Raw genomic sequence first — 17,085 nt, forward strand, 5'->3', positions numbered from 1 at the left:
TACTTCATTCACCTTCCTTTTCATCAGTGTTTGCTGTGTTTTGTTTGGCTTTGTCTGTGCCTCATTATTCTCCCTGAAGTGAGTTTGTTAATCTCATCTTAGTTATTTTTCAGTGTTTCCATTTGGCTTTTCATGCTGTCAAGGTCCCCTGGCCTCTGTGTGCCTCATTCCTTTTGGTGGCTCTTTTAGGTGTGAAACTCATCTCTTAAGGCTGGGCCTTAAGAGTGACCTAGAGGGGCACAGACTGTTTTTACTTTCCTTCTTATTGTGTTTATGCAATTCATTTCCACTGCAAATCCTCCTTCTGGTTTATGATCTTCTTCCTAGATATGGGGACATGAGAAAGGAAATCGGCTTTAGAATCCGGGACATGTGGTATAACCTGGGTGAGTGTCTAGCCTTGAACAGGCCTGATCACAACTTCTGAGTGACAAGCATCCCATGATGAATTCTTTTTTTATTTTAATCCAGATAACCCTGAGATGTATTTGTCTGTGTGTCTGGAAGTGAAAGTTGATTTGTGGGTTTCATTGACAATGAACTGTCTTTTACTCTGGTATCCACATGTTATCAGAATATAATATTGAGTCACTCACTTCTGAATTGAGTTGATTTACCCACATAAACCTTTTCTTTTCTTATGGGCCTTGTGGAGGAAGATTGTAACACTTTACTTTCAGTGAAATAATTTTTTAATATCTTCATTCACTTTCATTTCAGGTCCCCATAAAATCAAATTCATCCCATCCATGGTGGGTCCCATTCTGGAGGTCACTCTGACCCCCGAAGTAGAGCTCCGGAAAGCCACAATCCCCATTTTCTTTGATATGATGCAGTGTGAGTTCAATTTCAGTGGAAATGGCAATTTCCATATGGTAAGAAGTGGTAGACCATGTAGTATCAGTAAATGGACATATAGTCAACTCATAAGTCATTTCTTTCTATGTAGAGAAGCAGTAACCTAAATAATGCAAGTCCACGTTGATCTGAAAGTTAACTTTACATTTCATTTTGTAAGACAATTAGAGGTAGAGTCAGACATTGCAACCCAGAGTCTGGAAGAGATATTTTTGCTACATGTCTTTCCTAAGGCAACACCCTGTCTGTAGATAATTAAAGAAAGTTAACTTCATGCATTTTAATTCTGGCTGTTTGAGTATAGCCCAGAGAATAATGTAGCGAATTGAATTTTAAAACCTATCTATTATAGTACAGCTGAAAGCAATGTAATGGATTAAGTTCTAATCCATTACTCTATAGCTTTGAGAACATCATTTTCCTGATGTGTCTTCTCTATGCCTCTGTTTATTAATATGGAAAGGATGATTTTGCAGCTATGATCCTCTGCAAAAGCAATCTCACTGCGGAGACTTGGACATGAAACTAAAGTAAAATAGAAAAATGAAAATTATTATTCTATTTTTATATGCATAGTTGTAACAGAAAGCAATGTTTGGGATAATATTTTTTTAATCAAATGTAATGCAAAGGACAAAGTGACATGAGACTGTGTTAGAACATTTTAGTAGGGCCTTGGTGCACAGTTTATGAGTGACCCTCTGTGCTCCTCCCTGTCTGTGCTGAAAACAGTTCACAACTCAATGAATGGGTTGGCCAAGTCTAGAAAGGTTGGCCATGTCTTCTTCTAAGGAGGCAACATTTTCCTGTGAAATTCTACGTCTACTTTCAGTTTGAGAACGAGCTGATCACAAAGCTGGACCAGGAGGTAGAAGGGGGCAGAGGAGACGAACAATACAAGGTTCTTCTGGAAAAACTGTGAGTATTTCAGGAGCAAAACCTTAAGTCAGTGGTGTCATTTAGTAATAGAGAAAAACAGGGGTCCTGTTGCACCGATAGAGCAGTTGAGTAGTCTCAGAGTCACCAGGGCCACCCCCACTGTGGTCTTCAGTATGGTTATGGGGTATATACTGTCCACAGCTGACATTGTTTATCTGGTGGGAGTCAAATGCCGGTATTTTCCTGGCCAGCCTGGCCCTAGAGAACACAGCAGATGGAGGCAAGGAGGAAGTGCACAGAGCGGTGGCATTTTGCCCAGTGTTTGAATTTTTGAACTTCAACAAAAGTGTTAGCACTTCTAATTATAACTGCAAAGCAACAATTTAAAGGAAAAAATATTTCAAGGTCTGCTGTGTATGTAAAAAATACCTTATGCCCCATAAAGGACATAAAACCAAAGCAGTTCTATCTCCAGCCAGGTTGGTCTTTTTCCTGTCCTGTCATCCACCCCATTAACACATCTGTACCTCTGTCTGGGCTCCCATTATCACCACTGTCCCTTCTTCCTCCACCGCCACAGTCACCTATAACCCTTTTGCCCTCGTCATCCCCCTTGGCACATGTGGAGTAATGGAGAATGGAAAAGTGATTATTTAAAAAACACATAGGTGTTGGCCTCAGTGAGAGACTGAGCGTCAAACCCTGTTTTCACCACATATTAAGAGTTTGGCTTTAGTCCAGCAATTCTGCTTATCCAACACCTCATTTTTTTTCCCTCTCCAAGAATAGCATCTATTTTTTGATATCATTATGAGGATTACAGGAGATGATATGCTAACATAGCATCTGTTGCAGAGTTCAAGCCTAATAAATATTGGCTGCTCTAGTGTTTGTGGTGGTTGTTATTACAATTTGTTTTTGGTGTGTGTTTGTTTTTAAGAGATAGGGTCTCTCTCTGTTGCCCAGGCTGGAGTACAGTGGTACAATGATAGCTCACTAAAGCCTGGAACTCCTGGGCTCAAGCAGTCCTCCCACTTCAGACTCCGAAGTACTAGGACTACAGGCATATGTCGCCATGCCCAGCTGTTTCTTATTTTTATTTGTGTAGAAATGGGGTCTTGCCGTGTTGCCAAGGCTGGTCTGAAAATTTTGCTTTAAGTGATCCTCCCACTTCAGCCTCCCTAGTAGCTAGGACTGTAGGCTTGCACCACCATGCCCAGCTGGCTTTCATTTTTATTTTTGTAGAGATGGGTCTTGCTTTGTTGCCCAGGCTGGTCTAGAACTCTTGGCCTCAAGCATTCCTCCAGCCTTGGCTTCCTAATGGGCTGGGATTACAGGCGTGAGTCACCACGTCTGGCCTATTATTATTATTATTATTTACAGGGCTGCCCTTCATTCACGTTGTAACTATTCTAGACCATTGCTTTCTCATGTTCCCTGAACTTTTCTAGTATTGACCAACTGCGTCTCCAACTGAGTGCTTGCCTGGGTCACTTTGTTGTTCACCTGTTTTGTGGGAGTTTTGTGGATGAGAGTCTGTGTTTGAGGACAGCGCTCCCAACTGTTTTCTTTTTTGAAGATTCCCTAAGGAACTAGCACTCTGAATACTCAGAAATGGAATTGAGTTGATGAATAGTCTGTATTTTAAAGGACTAGAAGCCTTTCTTACTTTGTTTTTAATGGCGATAGGACCTTTTGTTGGTGTTTTTATCCTGTTTCCATTAAGTCTGTCCATTTGAACTTCAAACCTCCCAGTTTATATCTTTTGCAATTCTGATCTTTTGTGGAATTAAGTTATGCACATATACACAAAATATTTACACATGACATGCTACTTTTTTTTAATCCTACAGCTGATTTTTTTTACATAAGGATCTTACTTTGTTTTCTTCATTCTTCCTAGTTCACTAACTCAGAAAAAAATATGGATACCTAGGTCTCCAGTGCCCAAGAATAACCCTAAATCTGGACTAGTGTTTTGGACCCATTTCTTTCTCTTTCCCTCTGCCTCTTTTCCCAGATTTTCTTTTAATTATCTAATCTAATGAGCCCCAGAACTTGGCTCTATGTGTGTCCAAAGGGACAGGATTTAGACTGAAAGTTTAGCCTCAGTTTGCTTCTTTACAACTCTGCATTTTTATCTGAAGCTAGCACTTTTATCTAAAGAGCCGCATTGCAGGAGGTGTACTAGGTTTCCAGGTTCCTCTAGGCTGGGCATCCATACGAGGCATTCCAGAATGTTCAGAGGATGCCCTGAGTGCCAGGCGTTAGGGAGAATAGAGACGTAGGAAAAATGGTCTCATGCAACTAGATTACAGTCCTCACACAGCACAAACCTTTTGAGCAAGAGTTTGTTGACTGAATAAAACACAAACAAAAACAGACATTGAAAGAAGGACATTGCGGGCTGGGATTCTAAGTGATGGTAGGACTTGAGCTGAGTCCTAAAGAAAACTGGAACTCGAGTCCACAGAGAAGCGCAGCATAAATGAAGGTCACAGGATAGGAAGGTGTTGCATGAGGTGTGTGTGTTGGCTTAACTCTGTCACTTAATATCTAACACTGACATTCTGTGTCGTCAAATCCTACCCCAACCACTGCTGAGACCCTGGTCAGTGCCGGTCAGTGCTGCTGGAATGACAGCATGGAACCTGGGCTTTTGTCTCTCCCTCCTCCCCTCCAGGCTCCTAGAACATTGCCGGAAACACAAATACCTCTCCAGCTCTGGGGAGGTCTTTGCCCTCCTGGTCAGCAGCCTCTTAGAGAACCTGCTGGACTACAGAACCATCATCATGCACGATGAGAGCAAGGAGAACCGTATGAGCTGCACTGTGAATGTGCTGGTATGTGACATGCCCCTGGGGTGATGGGAGGGGACTGCCAGGCTGCCCCTGCACCCTACAGCTTAGCTCTAGGTGGATCCCACAAACACAGAGGCACCCTGGGCACCTTTGTGGAGCTGGTGTCTTCCTGAGTCTAATTGGAATGGCTGGCTCAGCTCCCAGGTACCAGCAGCCACAGACCCTGAGGATAAATTTGGTGTGCTTTTGATTGTTTTAATTTGTATTTCAGTAGGTTTTGGGGGTACAGGGGGTTTCTGGTTACATGGATAAGTTTCTGTTTGTTTGTTTGTTTGTTTGTTTGTTTTTTGAGACGGAGTCTCGCTCTGTTGCCAGGCTGGAGTGCAGTGGTAGGATCTCGGCTCACTGGCAACCTCCGCCTCCCGGGTTCAAGCAATTCTCCTGACTCAGCCACCCGAGTCAGGAATTACAGGCTGGAATTACAGGCACGTGCCAGCATGCCCAGCTAATTTTTGCATTTTTAGTAGAGACGGACTTTCACCATGTTGGCCGGGATGGTCTCAATCTCCTGACCTCGTGATCCACCCGCCTCAGCCTCCCAAAGTGTCAGGATTACAGGCATGAGCCACCGTGCCTGGCCAGAGAAGTTCTTTAGTGGTGATTTCTGAGATTTTAGAGCACCTGTCACCCGAGCACCGTACCCAAAATATAGTCTTTTATCCCTCACCCACCTGTAACCTTCCCCGCTGAGTTCCCAAAGTCCTTTATATCATTCTTGTGCCTTTGCGTCCTGAGGATAAATATCGCCTTTTCTTATGGGGATATTTGTTAAAGGGAAACAGTGAACTCTTTGGAAAAGTGAAATTGTTGAAAAGCAACAATAGTGGTTTGGCTATTTCTGTGGTGAGCTTGTCAGTAGCTCTTGATTTATATTGGGATTCTGTGATCCTTTTTTTTTTTTTTTTTCCTGGCAGAACTTTTATAAAGAAAAGAAGAGAGAGGACATATACATAAGGTAAGCTGAAGGAAATTTCTTGCTTCTGCTATTTATTTCATGGCTTTGTGATTGATTTCTTCAGTAAACAAATACGATGCCCAACACCGTGTTTGCTGCTTTGAGAGACCCCTAAAAGTACATGATATGCTCCATTCACCCTGAACTGACAAACTCTTTAGACGGATACATGAATAAGTATGACAGGAAGGAGTGCCTGCATGAGGTCATGTCAGGGATCAGGGGAGGGATAGACAATTTCTGTCCTGGGTGGGCAGGAGAGGCTGTATAGGGAGAGGCAGGAAAACCCATGCAAGAGTCTTAGCGAATCTCTGAACATGAAACAAACTTGTACATAACCAATACGCATGTTCTTGGGGAGAGATTCTATAGCTTTCATTAGCTTCCCAGAGGGGTCCAAGACCTAAAATTTAAAAACATTAAACAGCGCTACCTTAAAGACGGAAGAGAAACTAGTCTAGATGGAGTCGGAGAAACACAGAGGCAGGAGGTGCGCAGTGTATTAAAGAAATGAGGAGGAACCGACTCCTTGGCTCAAGAGGAAGGAATTGCTTCTGTACAGTAGTGGGGAAGGGGGAGTCAGGCAGGGAAGCAGGCTGGGGTCTGGTTATGGAATGAGTTGAACACTAGATCAACTCGAGCCTGGGCAGCATAGAAAAACCCTGTCTCTACAAAACACAATGAAAATTAGCCGGGCTTGGTGGCACATGCCAGCTACTCAGGAGGCTGAGGTGGGTGGATCGCTTGAGCCCTGGAGCTCAAGGCTGCAGTGAGCCATGATCGGACCACTGCACACTCCAGCCTGGCCAACACAGCAAGACCCTGTCTCAAAGCAAAACTAAAAAAAACCTACAAAACTCTCGAGTGACAAGATGCTTCCTTTCTCCCCTTCTTGCCAGATATCTGTACAAGCTTCGAGATTTGCACCGAGACTGTGAGAACTACACGGAAGCTGCCTACACCCTTCTCTTGCACGCTGAGCTTCTGCAGGTGAATGGCTCAGAGAGCTTGTTTCAACAGGGTGGAGTATACTGTCCTTTCAGACTAAATTCTATACATTTTATGATTTTGATGGGAAAGAACCTTATATCCTTTTATATAAGTTTTTAAAAATTCTTTCTAAATAGGCACAACTAATTTGTACATCAAGTATGGGAAAATGTCAGTTATCTTTTATTTAAAAGTCTTTAGAAAGCAGAGCATGACTTATGAACCTTTGGTAATTGACACTCTAATTAAAGCAATAAAACACACATTGATGAATACATAAAAAAAATTTGTAAAACTGCAGAAAACCACAGAAAGATGAGTTATAAGTGAATATAGTACCATAGAAGTACTCTGCTATTTTTATTCTCTCCCTAAATAAATGTATGTTGTGGCTTAGATATAAATACATCTATATGCTATGAGTCCCAAGTAATTATTTCTGGCCCTGAGCAGCTCCTCTAACTTTGGATTTACATACAAACTTTGATTGGCTAATACGCAGCTCAACCTGAACAAGGCAGTAACAGGAAGCTTTATTTCTCACTCTTTGCTCCTCCCCAACCCATCCTACCTCATTTTATTACCATGTTACTAATAGCATTCCCATCCATTTAGTTACTCAGGCAACCTCATAGTCTTCTTCGATTTCTCTCTTCTACTCACCACCTCCCACGTTCTCCACAAGCAAGAGATGTGGCCCCTCTATTCAGAAAATGCCCCTAATCTATCCACTTTTCTTTTTCTTTTTTTTCTTTTTTCTTTCTTTTTTTTTTTTTTTTTTTTTTAAGAGATGAGATCTTACTATGTTTCCCAGTCTGGTCTTGAACTCCTGGGCTCAAGCAATCCTCCCACTTCAGCCTCCCAGAGTACTAGGATTACAAGCGTGAGCCACCATGCTGGCCAATCCACTTTTCATTTTATATCCCTGGCCAGCACCTTGGTCCATCCCATCAGCATGTCACACCTTGAGCACTACAACAGCCTCTTGTTGGGTGTCTCTGTCTCCAGTCTTGTTCCCAGTTATTAATATTCTTTTAATTTTATACTAAAGTAATATAAGTGCATTGTCCCAAGATATGAATTAAAAACGGGATTCCTATGCTTCATCACTTCCCAAAGGAAATTCACAATTGATATTTAAGTTTAGGGCATTAAAAAGCTTATTGTATAATGGGCCAGGTGTGGTGGCTCACGCCTGTAATCCCAGGTCTTTGGGAAGCTGAGGGCAGCAGATCACTTGATGTCAGGAGTTCGAGACCAGCCTGGCTAACATGGTGAAACCCATCTCTATTAAAAATACAAAAACTTAGCAGGGTGTAGTGGTGCATGCCTGTAGTCCCAGTTACTTAGGAGGCTGAGGCAGGAGAATTGCTTGAACTGCAAGGCGGAGGTTTCCAGTATGCTGAGATGGCACCACTGTATTCCAGCCTGGGTGATAGAGCAAGACTCTGTCTCCAAAAAAAAAAAAAACTTCCTGTGTATAGCTGAGAAAGTGAGGCTTGTTGACTGTGGATTTTGCCATTGGATGATCACAAAGAAATCCTGAGTGTCTGTAACTGTAGGTCTCTTCATTTGAGCAACTTAGTAAGTTAAACTCTCCTATCCTGGTATAAGGTATGAGGTATGAATGCAGCTTTTTTCCCCCCAGATTGCTATTCAATAGAGATGCTGTTAAGTGTAGTTCACATTTTGCTTATTGATATAAGATCCCATCTTTATTACTAAATTCCTATTTTGGGGGCAGGGAATCTCTTTTTAGATTGTATATGCTTTTACGTGGGTCTCTGTCTGTTCATGTACCAGTACCATACTGTATTAATTATTAATTCTTGATAGTATGTTTTATGACCTGGTAGTTACTCTTGATTGCTCTTCTTTTTCAGAGTTTTCCTACCTATTCCTTTTTGTTTATTTTTCCATATGGACTTTGGAAAGATGAAATTTAAAAATTAATTTAGTGAGAATTTACATGTTAATGAAATAGAATTTTCTTATCCAAAAGCATGGTATGACTTTCCATTTGTTCGAGTCTGTGTTTGTGCCCTTCAATGGTGTGTCAAAGTTTTCTGCATATAAGTCTTGCATATTCCTTGTAATGTTCACTCTTAGAAATATTCTTTTTGGACTTATTTTTGTTTGGTTCCATTCTTCTATTATCTTCTGTATATTTAGTCTCCATGTATCTGAAATCTCTTTTATTCCAAGTATATTAATTGGTTTTCCTGCTGTGTAACTTAATTCTCTTACTGCGTGTCGCAGTTTCTTAGTCAATTGCCTTGCCTTGTGAGGAATACAGCCATAATGTTTGGAAATTGTGATAGTTTTACCTCTTCCTATTCATTTTTAGACTCCTAATTTGTTCCTTCTATCTGACTGAGTTAATGATGCCCCAGTACAGCGACAGTCATGTCGGTTAGCGACCTTGCTTTGTCGCTGTCATTTTAGGAGAATGCTGTGGGTGCTCATCAGTTTGGCATGATACTTGTTTTGGAGCTGGCATGTGTACGTGTGTGTATATGTAACTTTTGTGTTTAATACATAATCTAAAATACAAAATCAATGAGTCAAATATATATACACTATTTTCTTGATGTTAGAGGGCTGAATATTTGTTGTATTAACCATGTGTTGCTTTTCTTCCTTTTCAGTGGTCTGACAAGCCCTGTGTGCCTCATTTACTTCAGAGGGACAGTTACTATGTTTATACCCAACAAGAGCTTAAAGAGAAGCTGTATCAAGAAATCATATCGTATTTTGACAAAGGCAAAGTGAGTATTGGATTGTTTTTGTACCAGGGGAAAGAGGAAAATGACCGCAGTATCGCAGTACGATTCTGATGCTCACCACCTGGAGTTAGCACCGACTACCCAGGTTCAGGGCACCGTCTCCAACGAGACTGCCCCCACTTCAGATGCCATCTGCAAGTTTGGGGTTCCCCAGTCCATTCATAGTTCTTGGCAACTGGCTCTACATCTGGGGGGCTTCCACTGTCCCCTCAGGTTTCATAGTCTGCTAGAACAACCAACAGAACACAGTGAAGTGCTGTATTTAACGATTCCAGTTTCATCAGGAAGGATGTAAACTGAGGCCAGCCAAATGAGAGGACCCATAGGGAACAGTCTGGGAGAGTCCTAAGCACGAGGTTTCTGTGTCTTCCCCCTGTGAACTTGCGACACCTTCCCAGCAAATCAGTGTGTTCCTCAATCAGGAAGCTCACCCAAGCCATGGGTGTACAGAGTTTTTATTGGGGTTTCTTTTTTTTTTTTTTGGTAGATATGGGGTCTCACCAGTTGCCCAGCCTGGTTTAGAACCTGGAACTCCTGGGCTCCAGTGTTCCTCCTGCCTTGGCCTCCCAAGGTGCTGAGATTACAGGCGTGAGCCGCTGTGGGGTTTCATTATACAGGCAGGATTGAATGAATCATTAACTACATGATGAACTTGACCTTTAGCCTCCTTTTTTTGCCTGGAGGTCAGGCTGATATCGGGTGGCTCACGGTCCTCACCTTCTAGTCACATGGTTAGTACTTCTGGCATGGCAGACCCCATCCTGAGACTAGGAGACCGCCCTGAGTCACCTCATTAGCATAGATTTGGGTGTGATCCTGGGGTGGGGGCACCAGGAACGACAAAGACACTTTTATTACTTGAGAAATTCTAGGGGTTTAGGAGCTCCCTCGCTGGAACTCAGGACCAAGACCAGGTACATGATTTAATATACAACAGTAACTCACAGCTACTCTTTATTCTTCCCTTGTGCATGCTTGAATTGTGAGATTTCAGAGGGTGACAGATTTTGCAAACAGTGATTTTAAATGATTTAATTTTGAAGTGTTTCACAATGGCTTGTGGGCTCTGCACACATTCCTTCAGCAGCCAGAAACGATGGAACGTAGCACCTTGTGAACAGGAATGAAGCAGGAGGCGACCGGATGCTGCGAGTTGAATAGTATCCGTCTAAGAGACAGCTCATGAGATACCAAAGGGATTAGAAGGCTCAATCTGGGCTGCTAGCCTCAGACACGGAGGACATGCGTTAGCCTGTAACTTACATCTTTATACATGCTCGGAGGCATTTTCTAAAACTCATCCACTAAGTAGGGAAATCAGTGCCCTGCATGGAAACACAGTTTGCCAAATTCCACACAACAGTACTGTTAGCCTTTTTCCATCTCCACAAACAACATAACTACACCCACACACTCCCGTACACACACCCATACACACATACAAACACAAACATACCCCTACACACACACACACACAAACACATTTCAGAACCAAAGTACCAGGGAAACTTCCTTTCCCTTTTCAACAAGACTTGCATGCTCTCCAAACCTAGGCTGGCACTGCCTCCTCTCTACTTTCAAGTGCTGTGGGTGCTTTGCCTGTTAAACGCGTTATTGCTTTTTTGGGGGACACATGGTACTTATTCTTAATGTCTTTGCAAACAGAACTACAGTAGATGCCCCTGGCAAAGCTGCCAATACACACTATCTATGATGTCAGGAAATGAAGGTTTCATTGATGCAAAGGATAAAGCGAGTGAGGAATATCTACCGAGACTCAATGCCCCGGACCACCTGCTCATTCCCAGTGACTCGCCAGTGGCTTTTGCCCCTGGATCAATGACTACCTTGTTCTCTACTTTTAACCCTACTTTCCTTTTTCTGAAGATGTGGGAGAAAGCCATCAAACTGAGCAAAGAGTTGGCCGAGACTTACGAAAGCAAAGTATTTGACTACGAGGGCCTTGGCAACCTCCTGGTGAGTCTGGGTCAAAATATGTTAGGCCTCTGACAGGGATGCTAAAATTAGTGCTCATGAAAATGTTTCTGTAAGTTGAAAGTCAGGATGAATGGTGTTTTTTTACAATGGAAAAGTCAACTTTGCTTGAAATGAGAATGAAAAAAGATGTAGTCCAAAGGTTCTCATCAATATTTCTACAAAGTATCCTTCAGAGAAGGTTCAGGACATCTCTGGAAGTGGAATGGGGGTTGCCTCGACAGTGTGGTGGAATATCGAGTTTCAGATAATAGTGACTCGGCTTCCACATCCCTCCAAATCTCTGTCTGCAGCTCTCTCATTCTTCCTGAAGCCATTTTTCTTTATGTGGACCCTCCATATTCCCAGACATCAGTAAAGCAAAACAAAAATGAATGCCCAGTGTTAGGCAGCCACCATTCCAAATGCCCAGTGGAGGCAGCACCATTCTAAATGCCCAGTGTTAGGCAGCAACCATTCCTAATGTCCAGTGGAGGCAGCCACCATTCCAAATGCCCAGTGTTAGGCAGCCACCATTCCGAATGTCCAGTGGAGGCAGCCACCATTCCGAATGCCCAGTGGAGGCAGCCACCATTCCGAATGCCCAGTGGTAGACAGCCAGTCTTCTGAATGCCCGATAGAAGGCAGCCACCATTCTGAATGCTCCATGGTAGGCGGCCACCATTCTGAATACCCAATGCTAGGCAACCATAATATTAAATTTAATAATTTTTAGTAGAGGAGTTAGAAAAGATCAGGTCACCCATAGTCATGAAATGATCATTATTTGAGGAGCTGGGTGTCAAGATCACTTTGTAAAAAGTCTACCGGTGTACTATACCAGCTCCTGGCTTCACATGCAAAAAACTCATGTATTAATTTCATGAACTGGACTGGGCCCGGTGGCTCATGCCTGTAATCCCAGAACTTTGGGAGGCCAAGGTAGTTGGATTATTTGAGCCCAGGACTTCCAGACCAGTCTGAGCAACATAGTAAGACACCATCTCTACAAAAAATACAAAAAATTAGCTGGGTGTGGTGGCACGTTCCTCTAGTCTCAGCTACTTTTGGGAGGCTGAAGTGAGAGGATCACCTGAGCCTGGGAGGTCAAGGCTGCAGTGAGCTGTAATCATGCTACTGCACTCCAGCCTGGTCAACAGAGTGAGACCCTGTCTCAAAAAATAGTAATAATAATAATTTCATCAACTGAACTGAGCTGAAATATTAGTAATGTAACATGTTACCTACTGGTCTAAGAAAATAGTATTTTGATGAGACTGTCACCTAGATAAATGGCACGCTAACTATTGGGGAAGGGGGTTCAGGTCATTGTTCACAGCTGCCCACATCTGGCTGGCTATTTTGCTTACTTTAAGGCTGACCTTGTGAGCCAAAGCTGGGAAGCCTCTCATCTTGTGAAGAATTAAAGATAGAGGTGGTAGCAGATACTGAAAAACAGAGCATCACCACCACCTTCTGGGTACTTATAACTTACCAGACACTTTCATCCAAACCACTGCATGAACTGCATGGTCCTTCTTTTTAAAAATGTTCTTTATTTTTGTTATTTTTTCACAACAGGGTCTCACTCTGTCACCCAGGCTGGAGTGCAATGGTGCAGTCATAGCTTACTGCAGCCTTGAACTCCTGGGCTCAAGACATCTTCCTGCCTCAGCTGCTGGCTAATTTTTAAATTTTTTGTAGAGATGGGGTCTCACTACTTCGCCCAGGCTGGGCTCAAACTCCTAGCCTCAGGCAGTCCTCCCACCTGCGCCTCCCAATGTGCAAGGATTATAGGCATGAGCCTCTGCGCCTGGCCTTGGAAGGTCCTTTATCTTCTCCCATGGGTGTCTGGTTAAGTGCAGCCACCTTCTGTGAATCTCAGAATGCACTTTTTAACCTTTTATAGGTCTTGAGCCCACTTTGAGTAACTGCTGAAAAAGTTGCACACTGCCCCGTTACGCAGAAGAATGCAAACGTGCACACACTTCTGCATACACCCTCAGGGAGTCACAGCCCTCCAGTGTCCATTCATGGAGCCCAGGTCCAAAACCTGTGATCTGAGAACAGGATAATCCTTTTCTGCCCAATAGGGTGTTTTTCAAAGACCTTTCATTGCTCTGCGTTACATGGGAAACAACAAAACAAGGTCTGACTTTTTTCTCCCCCTAACCATGTCCTTATAACCTCCCCTTGGAATGTTTTGTTTTGTTTTCCAGAAAAAAAGGGCCTCGTTTTATGAGAACATCATTAAGGCAATGAGGCCTCAGCCTGAGTACTTTGCTGTTGGATACTATGGACAGGGCTTCCCTTCTTTCCTGCGGGTAAGAAACCTGATGGTGGTCTCCCAGGCCATTAGGAGGAGGGAAGAAACTCGTTTCTTTTCCAGATGGGCAACAGTGTGTTAGCAGCTGCCGACCCGTGTTCTCTCACTGTGGGAGGTAGGGGAGGGAAAGCATTTCCTGAGCAGCCGGCCTCTTCACCCCACACCCCCGGACACCCCTGGTGTTCTGGCAGGTCTTTTGTGAAATGACTTTTCCCAGGTGCAGTGCAAAAGGGAAAAACATGCCCCGCACTGGTCAGCTGCTGTGGGTCACTCCCGGGAAGAGCATGGACTGATGTATTTCATTGTTTGTTGTGGTTCTAGCTAGAGCTAATTTGAAAGTAAGTATCCCAAAAACTAGACTGCAAGAGTCTCCCAAAATAAAACATTTTATTATAATAATAATGACAAGGTTGGTATTTTTCTTCCATCTCAAAATCATCTATAATGTGATACTCATTTTATAGTTTAATAAACAAAAATTCTTAAGAAAAGTTTCTTTTAGAGCTGAGCTTTGCTTAAACATTTATTCTCCATCTACTTTCTCCTAATTTTAAAACAAGTGATAAAGCAAGCAATTTACATTCCTAACAGTGCCTGATGAGACACTGTTTATTCATTCAGTCAGTAAATATTTATTGAGCATCTACTCTGTGCCAGGTATAGAGAAGGCATTAGAAATATTTTGCTGATTACAGTCAAACATAGTCCCTACCCTCATGGATTTTACAACCTAAATTCATGAGGGGAGATTTTAATCACACATGAATGTAAAATTTAAACCGCATGTCGGACACAGTGGCTCACGCCTGTAATCCCAGCACTTTGGGAGGCTGAGGCAGGCGGATCACTTGAGGTCAGGGGTTCGAGACCAGTGTGACCAACATGCTGAAAAGCTGTCCCTACTAAAAGTACAAAACTTAGCTGGGCATGGTGGTGCATGCCTGTAATCTCAGCTACTCAGGAGGCTGAGGCAGGGGAATTGCTTGAACCCAGGAGGTGGAGGTTGCATTGAGCCAAGATCACACCACTGCACTCCAGCCTGGGTGCAGAGTGAGACTCTATCTCAAAAATAAATAAATAAATAAATAAATAAACTGTAACCAAGAAAGATACCCTGTGCTATAAGAATCTGTAACCAGGAAATATTTACCCAAGTGAAATAGAAACTTACCCTATTACAAAAAATGTACAGGAATATTTATAGCAGCTTTAATCATAGTGACCAAAGACAGGATCCAGTCCAAGTGTCCCTGAACTGGTGATGTGATAAACAAACTTCAGTGTCTCCACACAACAGAATACTACAGCAGCCAAAGGCAGTGAGCTCCTGATACACACAACTGCGGGCACAATTCCCACATGCATCTTGCTAGGTAAAAGAAGTTAGACTTAAAAGGCTACATACTCTGTGGTTTTATTTATATGAAATTCTTGCCAAGGCAACACTTCCTATCAGGACAGAAAATAGATCAGTGGTTGCTGGTCAGGGGGAGGTTGGCTGCGGAAGGGCCTGGGGAAATGTTTGGCGGCAGTGAAACTGTTCTGTATCTTGTTTGTGGTCCTGGTTATGTTTGTCACAACTAAGAATTTTAGGCCAAAAGGGGTCCATTTTACTGTATGTAGATTATGTCTTAATATTGTTTTTTATTTTTATTTATTTATTTACTTATTTTGAGACAGTGTCTCACTCTGTCACCCAGGCTGAAGTGCAGTGGTGCGATCTCGACTCACTGCAACCTCTGCCTTCTGGGGTTCGAGCCATTCTCGTGCCTCAGTCTCCCAAGTAGCAGGGATTACAGGCGTGCATGACCAGGCCCGGCTCATTTCTGTATTTTGGTAGAGATGGGGTTTCACCATGTTGGCCAGGCTGATCTCGAACTCCTGACCTCAGATGTTCCACCCGCCTCGGCCTCCCAAAGTTTTAGGATTATAGGCGTGAGCCACCATGCCCAGCTTATGTCTTCATTAAAAAAAAAAAAAAAAAAGGATCAGGGTCTGGTGCAGTGGTTCACACTTATAATCCCAGCTACTTGGGAGGCTGAGGCAGGAAAATCACTTGAGCCCAGGAGGCAAGAGGTTGCAATGAGCTGAAATGGTGCCCCTGCACTCCAGCCTGGGCGACAGAGCCAGACTGTCTCAAATAAGACAAGATAAGATAAAGTCTTTCCAGGGAACCTCTATTTCAGCTGCAGTCTGAAAGGTAAGCTGGGAGTGGAGCAGGTGAAGGGAGTAGGAATAAGCATTGCAGGCAGAGGAAGCGGCAGGCAAGAGCAGGGCAGTGCCTGGGAAGGAAAGGCCGATGCGGCAGGCACAGAGAGAGCTGGGGTGCCGGCAGGGAGGAGGGGAGCCCTGGAAGAGCCTGCACAGCCCTGGGGTTTCCTGGTGTGTTCTCTCTGCATCCTAAGAGCAGTGGGAGCTGCTACAGATTTTTCATGTTGGGAAGGTCATCTGGCTTTGGTCTCCATGGTCATCCATGGAGAATGGACGGGAGGTGCTGCAGATAAACCACTAAGAGACCATTGCAGATGTTCAAAAAAGAGATGACAGGCTAGACTCGGGACGTGGGGGTGGTGGCTTTAGAGGGAAGTGGAAAGACTAGAGTGGTGGAGATGAGGTCACAGCCATCTGATGATTGATGGGCTGTGTGGGTGAGGAAGCGAGAGTTGTCAAGAATGATTTCTGGGCTTCTGGCCTGCATCATTGGAGGGGGTAGTTGAACTATTTACTGGGACAGCAGGACCGGAAAAGGCCACAGTCACGGAGGAGAGAATGAATTTATTCCTTGAGTAAATATTTATTAAACTCCTACCACATACTTGGCTCTAATATAGGCATGGGAGCAGAGACAAAACAAACCAGAATCTTGAAATTTATCAAGCTTATGTTCCAGCTTGGAGAGATCAGAAAATGAGATAAATGAATAAACTATTGAGTATGTCAGATGGCCTAGAACCCTGCCTTCTACAGTGTAGCTATTCAGTAAGTATCATGGAGAAAAGGACTTAGGGAAGGAGACTAGAGAGGCACGTGTTGGGGATGGAGTTGCAATTTTAAATAGAGTAAACAAGAAAGACTTCAGAAAGAAAATGACATTTTTGCAAAAACCAGAAAAAAGTTAAAGAATAAGCCATGCAGCTATCAAGAGGATGAGCACGGGTCCCAGACCTTGAGAATAGCAGGTCCAAAAGCTATGAGGCTGGAGTAGTGTGTACAAGAGGGTGTATAGGAGAATGGGGCGGATGGCTGTGGGTACCTGATAGCAGAGGACCTCCCAGGGTTTTCTAAAGTGTTTGCAGAAGTTTGGTTTTGCACGTACTCAAGAGGAGGTAGATTTGGAACATCCAAAAGGCACAAGTCAACCATTAGCTGTATAGATCTGGAACTCAAGTGAAGTTACAGACAAGAGATAAAAGTTGGTGAGTTACTTATATGGAGTTAACATAACGGTGGTTGGGG

The 17,085-nt window shown here is 43.3% G+C and overlaps 1 protein-coding gene across 10 annotated transcripts in view; it reads left to right on the top strand.

The window, feature by feature from the left end:
- DOCK5 (dedicator of cytokinesis 5) overlaps positions 1-17,085 on the top strand; it is a 235,651-nt gene that overhangs the window by 188,921 nt on the left and 29,645 nt on the right. For all 10 annotated transcript variants that reach the window (XM_031669440.1, XM_031669441.1, XM_031669442.1 and 7 more), the window contains 9 exons: positions 328-386; positions 721-875; positions 1,691-1,776; positions 4,421-4,580; positions 5,513-5,553; positions 6,453-6,543; positions 9,192-9,311; positions 11,217-11,306; positions 13,523-13,627. In XM_031669440.1, coding sequence (XP_031525300.1) covers positions 328-386; positions 721-875; positions 1,691-1,776; positions 4,421-4,580; positions 5,513-5,553; positions 6,453-6,543; positions 9,192-9,311; positions 11,217-11,306; positions 13,523-13,627 — 907 coding nt within the window. The remainder of the gene's footprint in view (positions 1-327; positions 387-720; positions 876-1,690; positions 1,777-4,420; positions 4,581-5,512; positions 5,554-6,452; positions 6,544-9,191; positions 9,312-11,216; positions 11,307-13,522; positions 13,628-17,085) is intronic.

This window comes from Papio anubis, chromosome 8, assembly GCF_008728515.1.
Source record: "Papio anubis isolate 15944 chromosome 8, Panubis1.0, whole genome shotgun sequence".
In the NCBI taxonomy this organism is placed as follows: domain Eukaryota; kingdom Metazoa; phylum Chordata; class Mammalia; order Primates; family Cercopithecidae; genus Papio; species Papio anubis.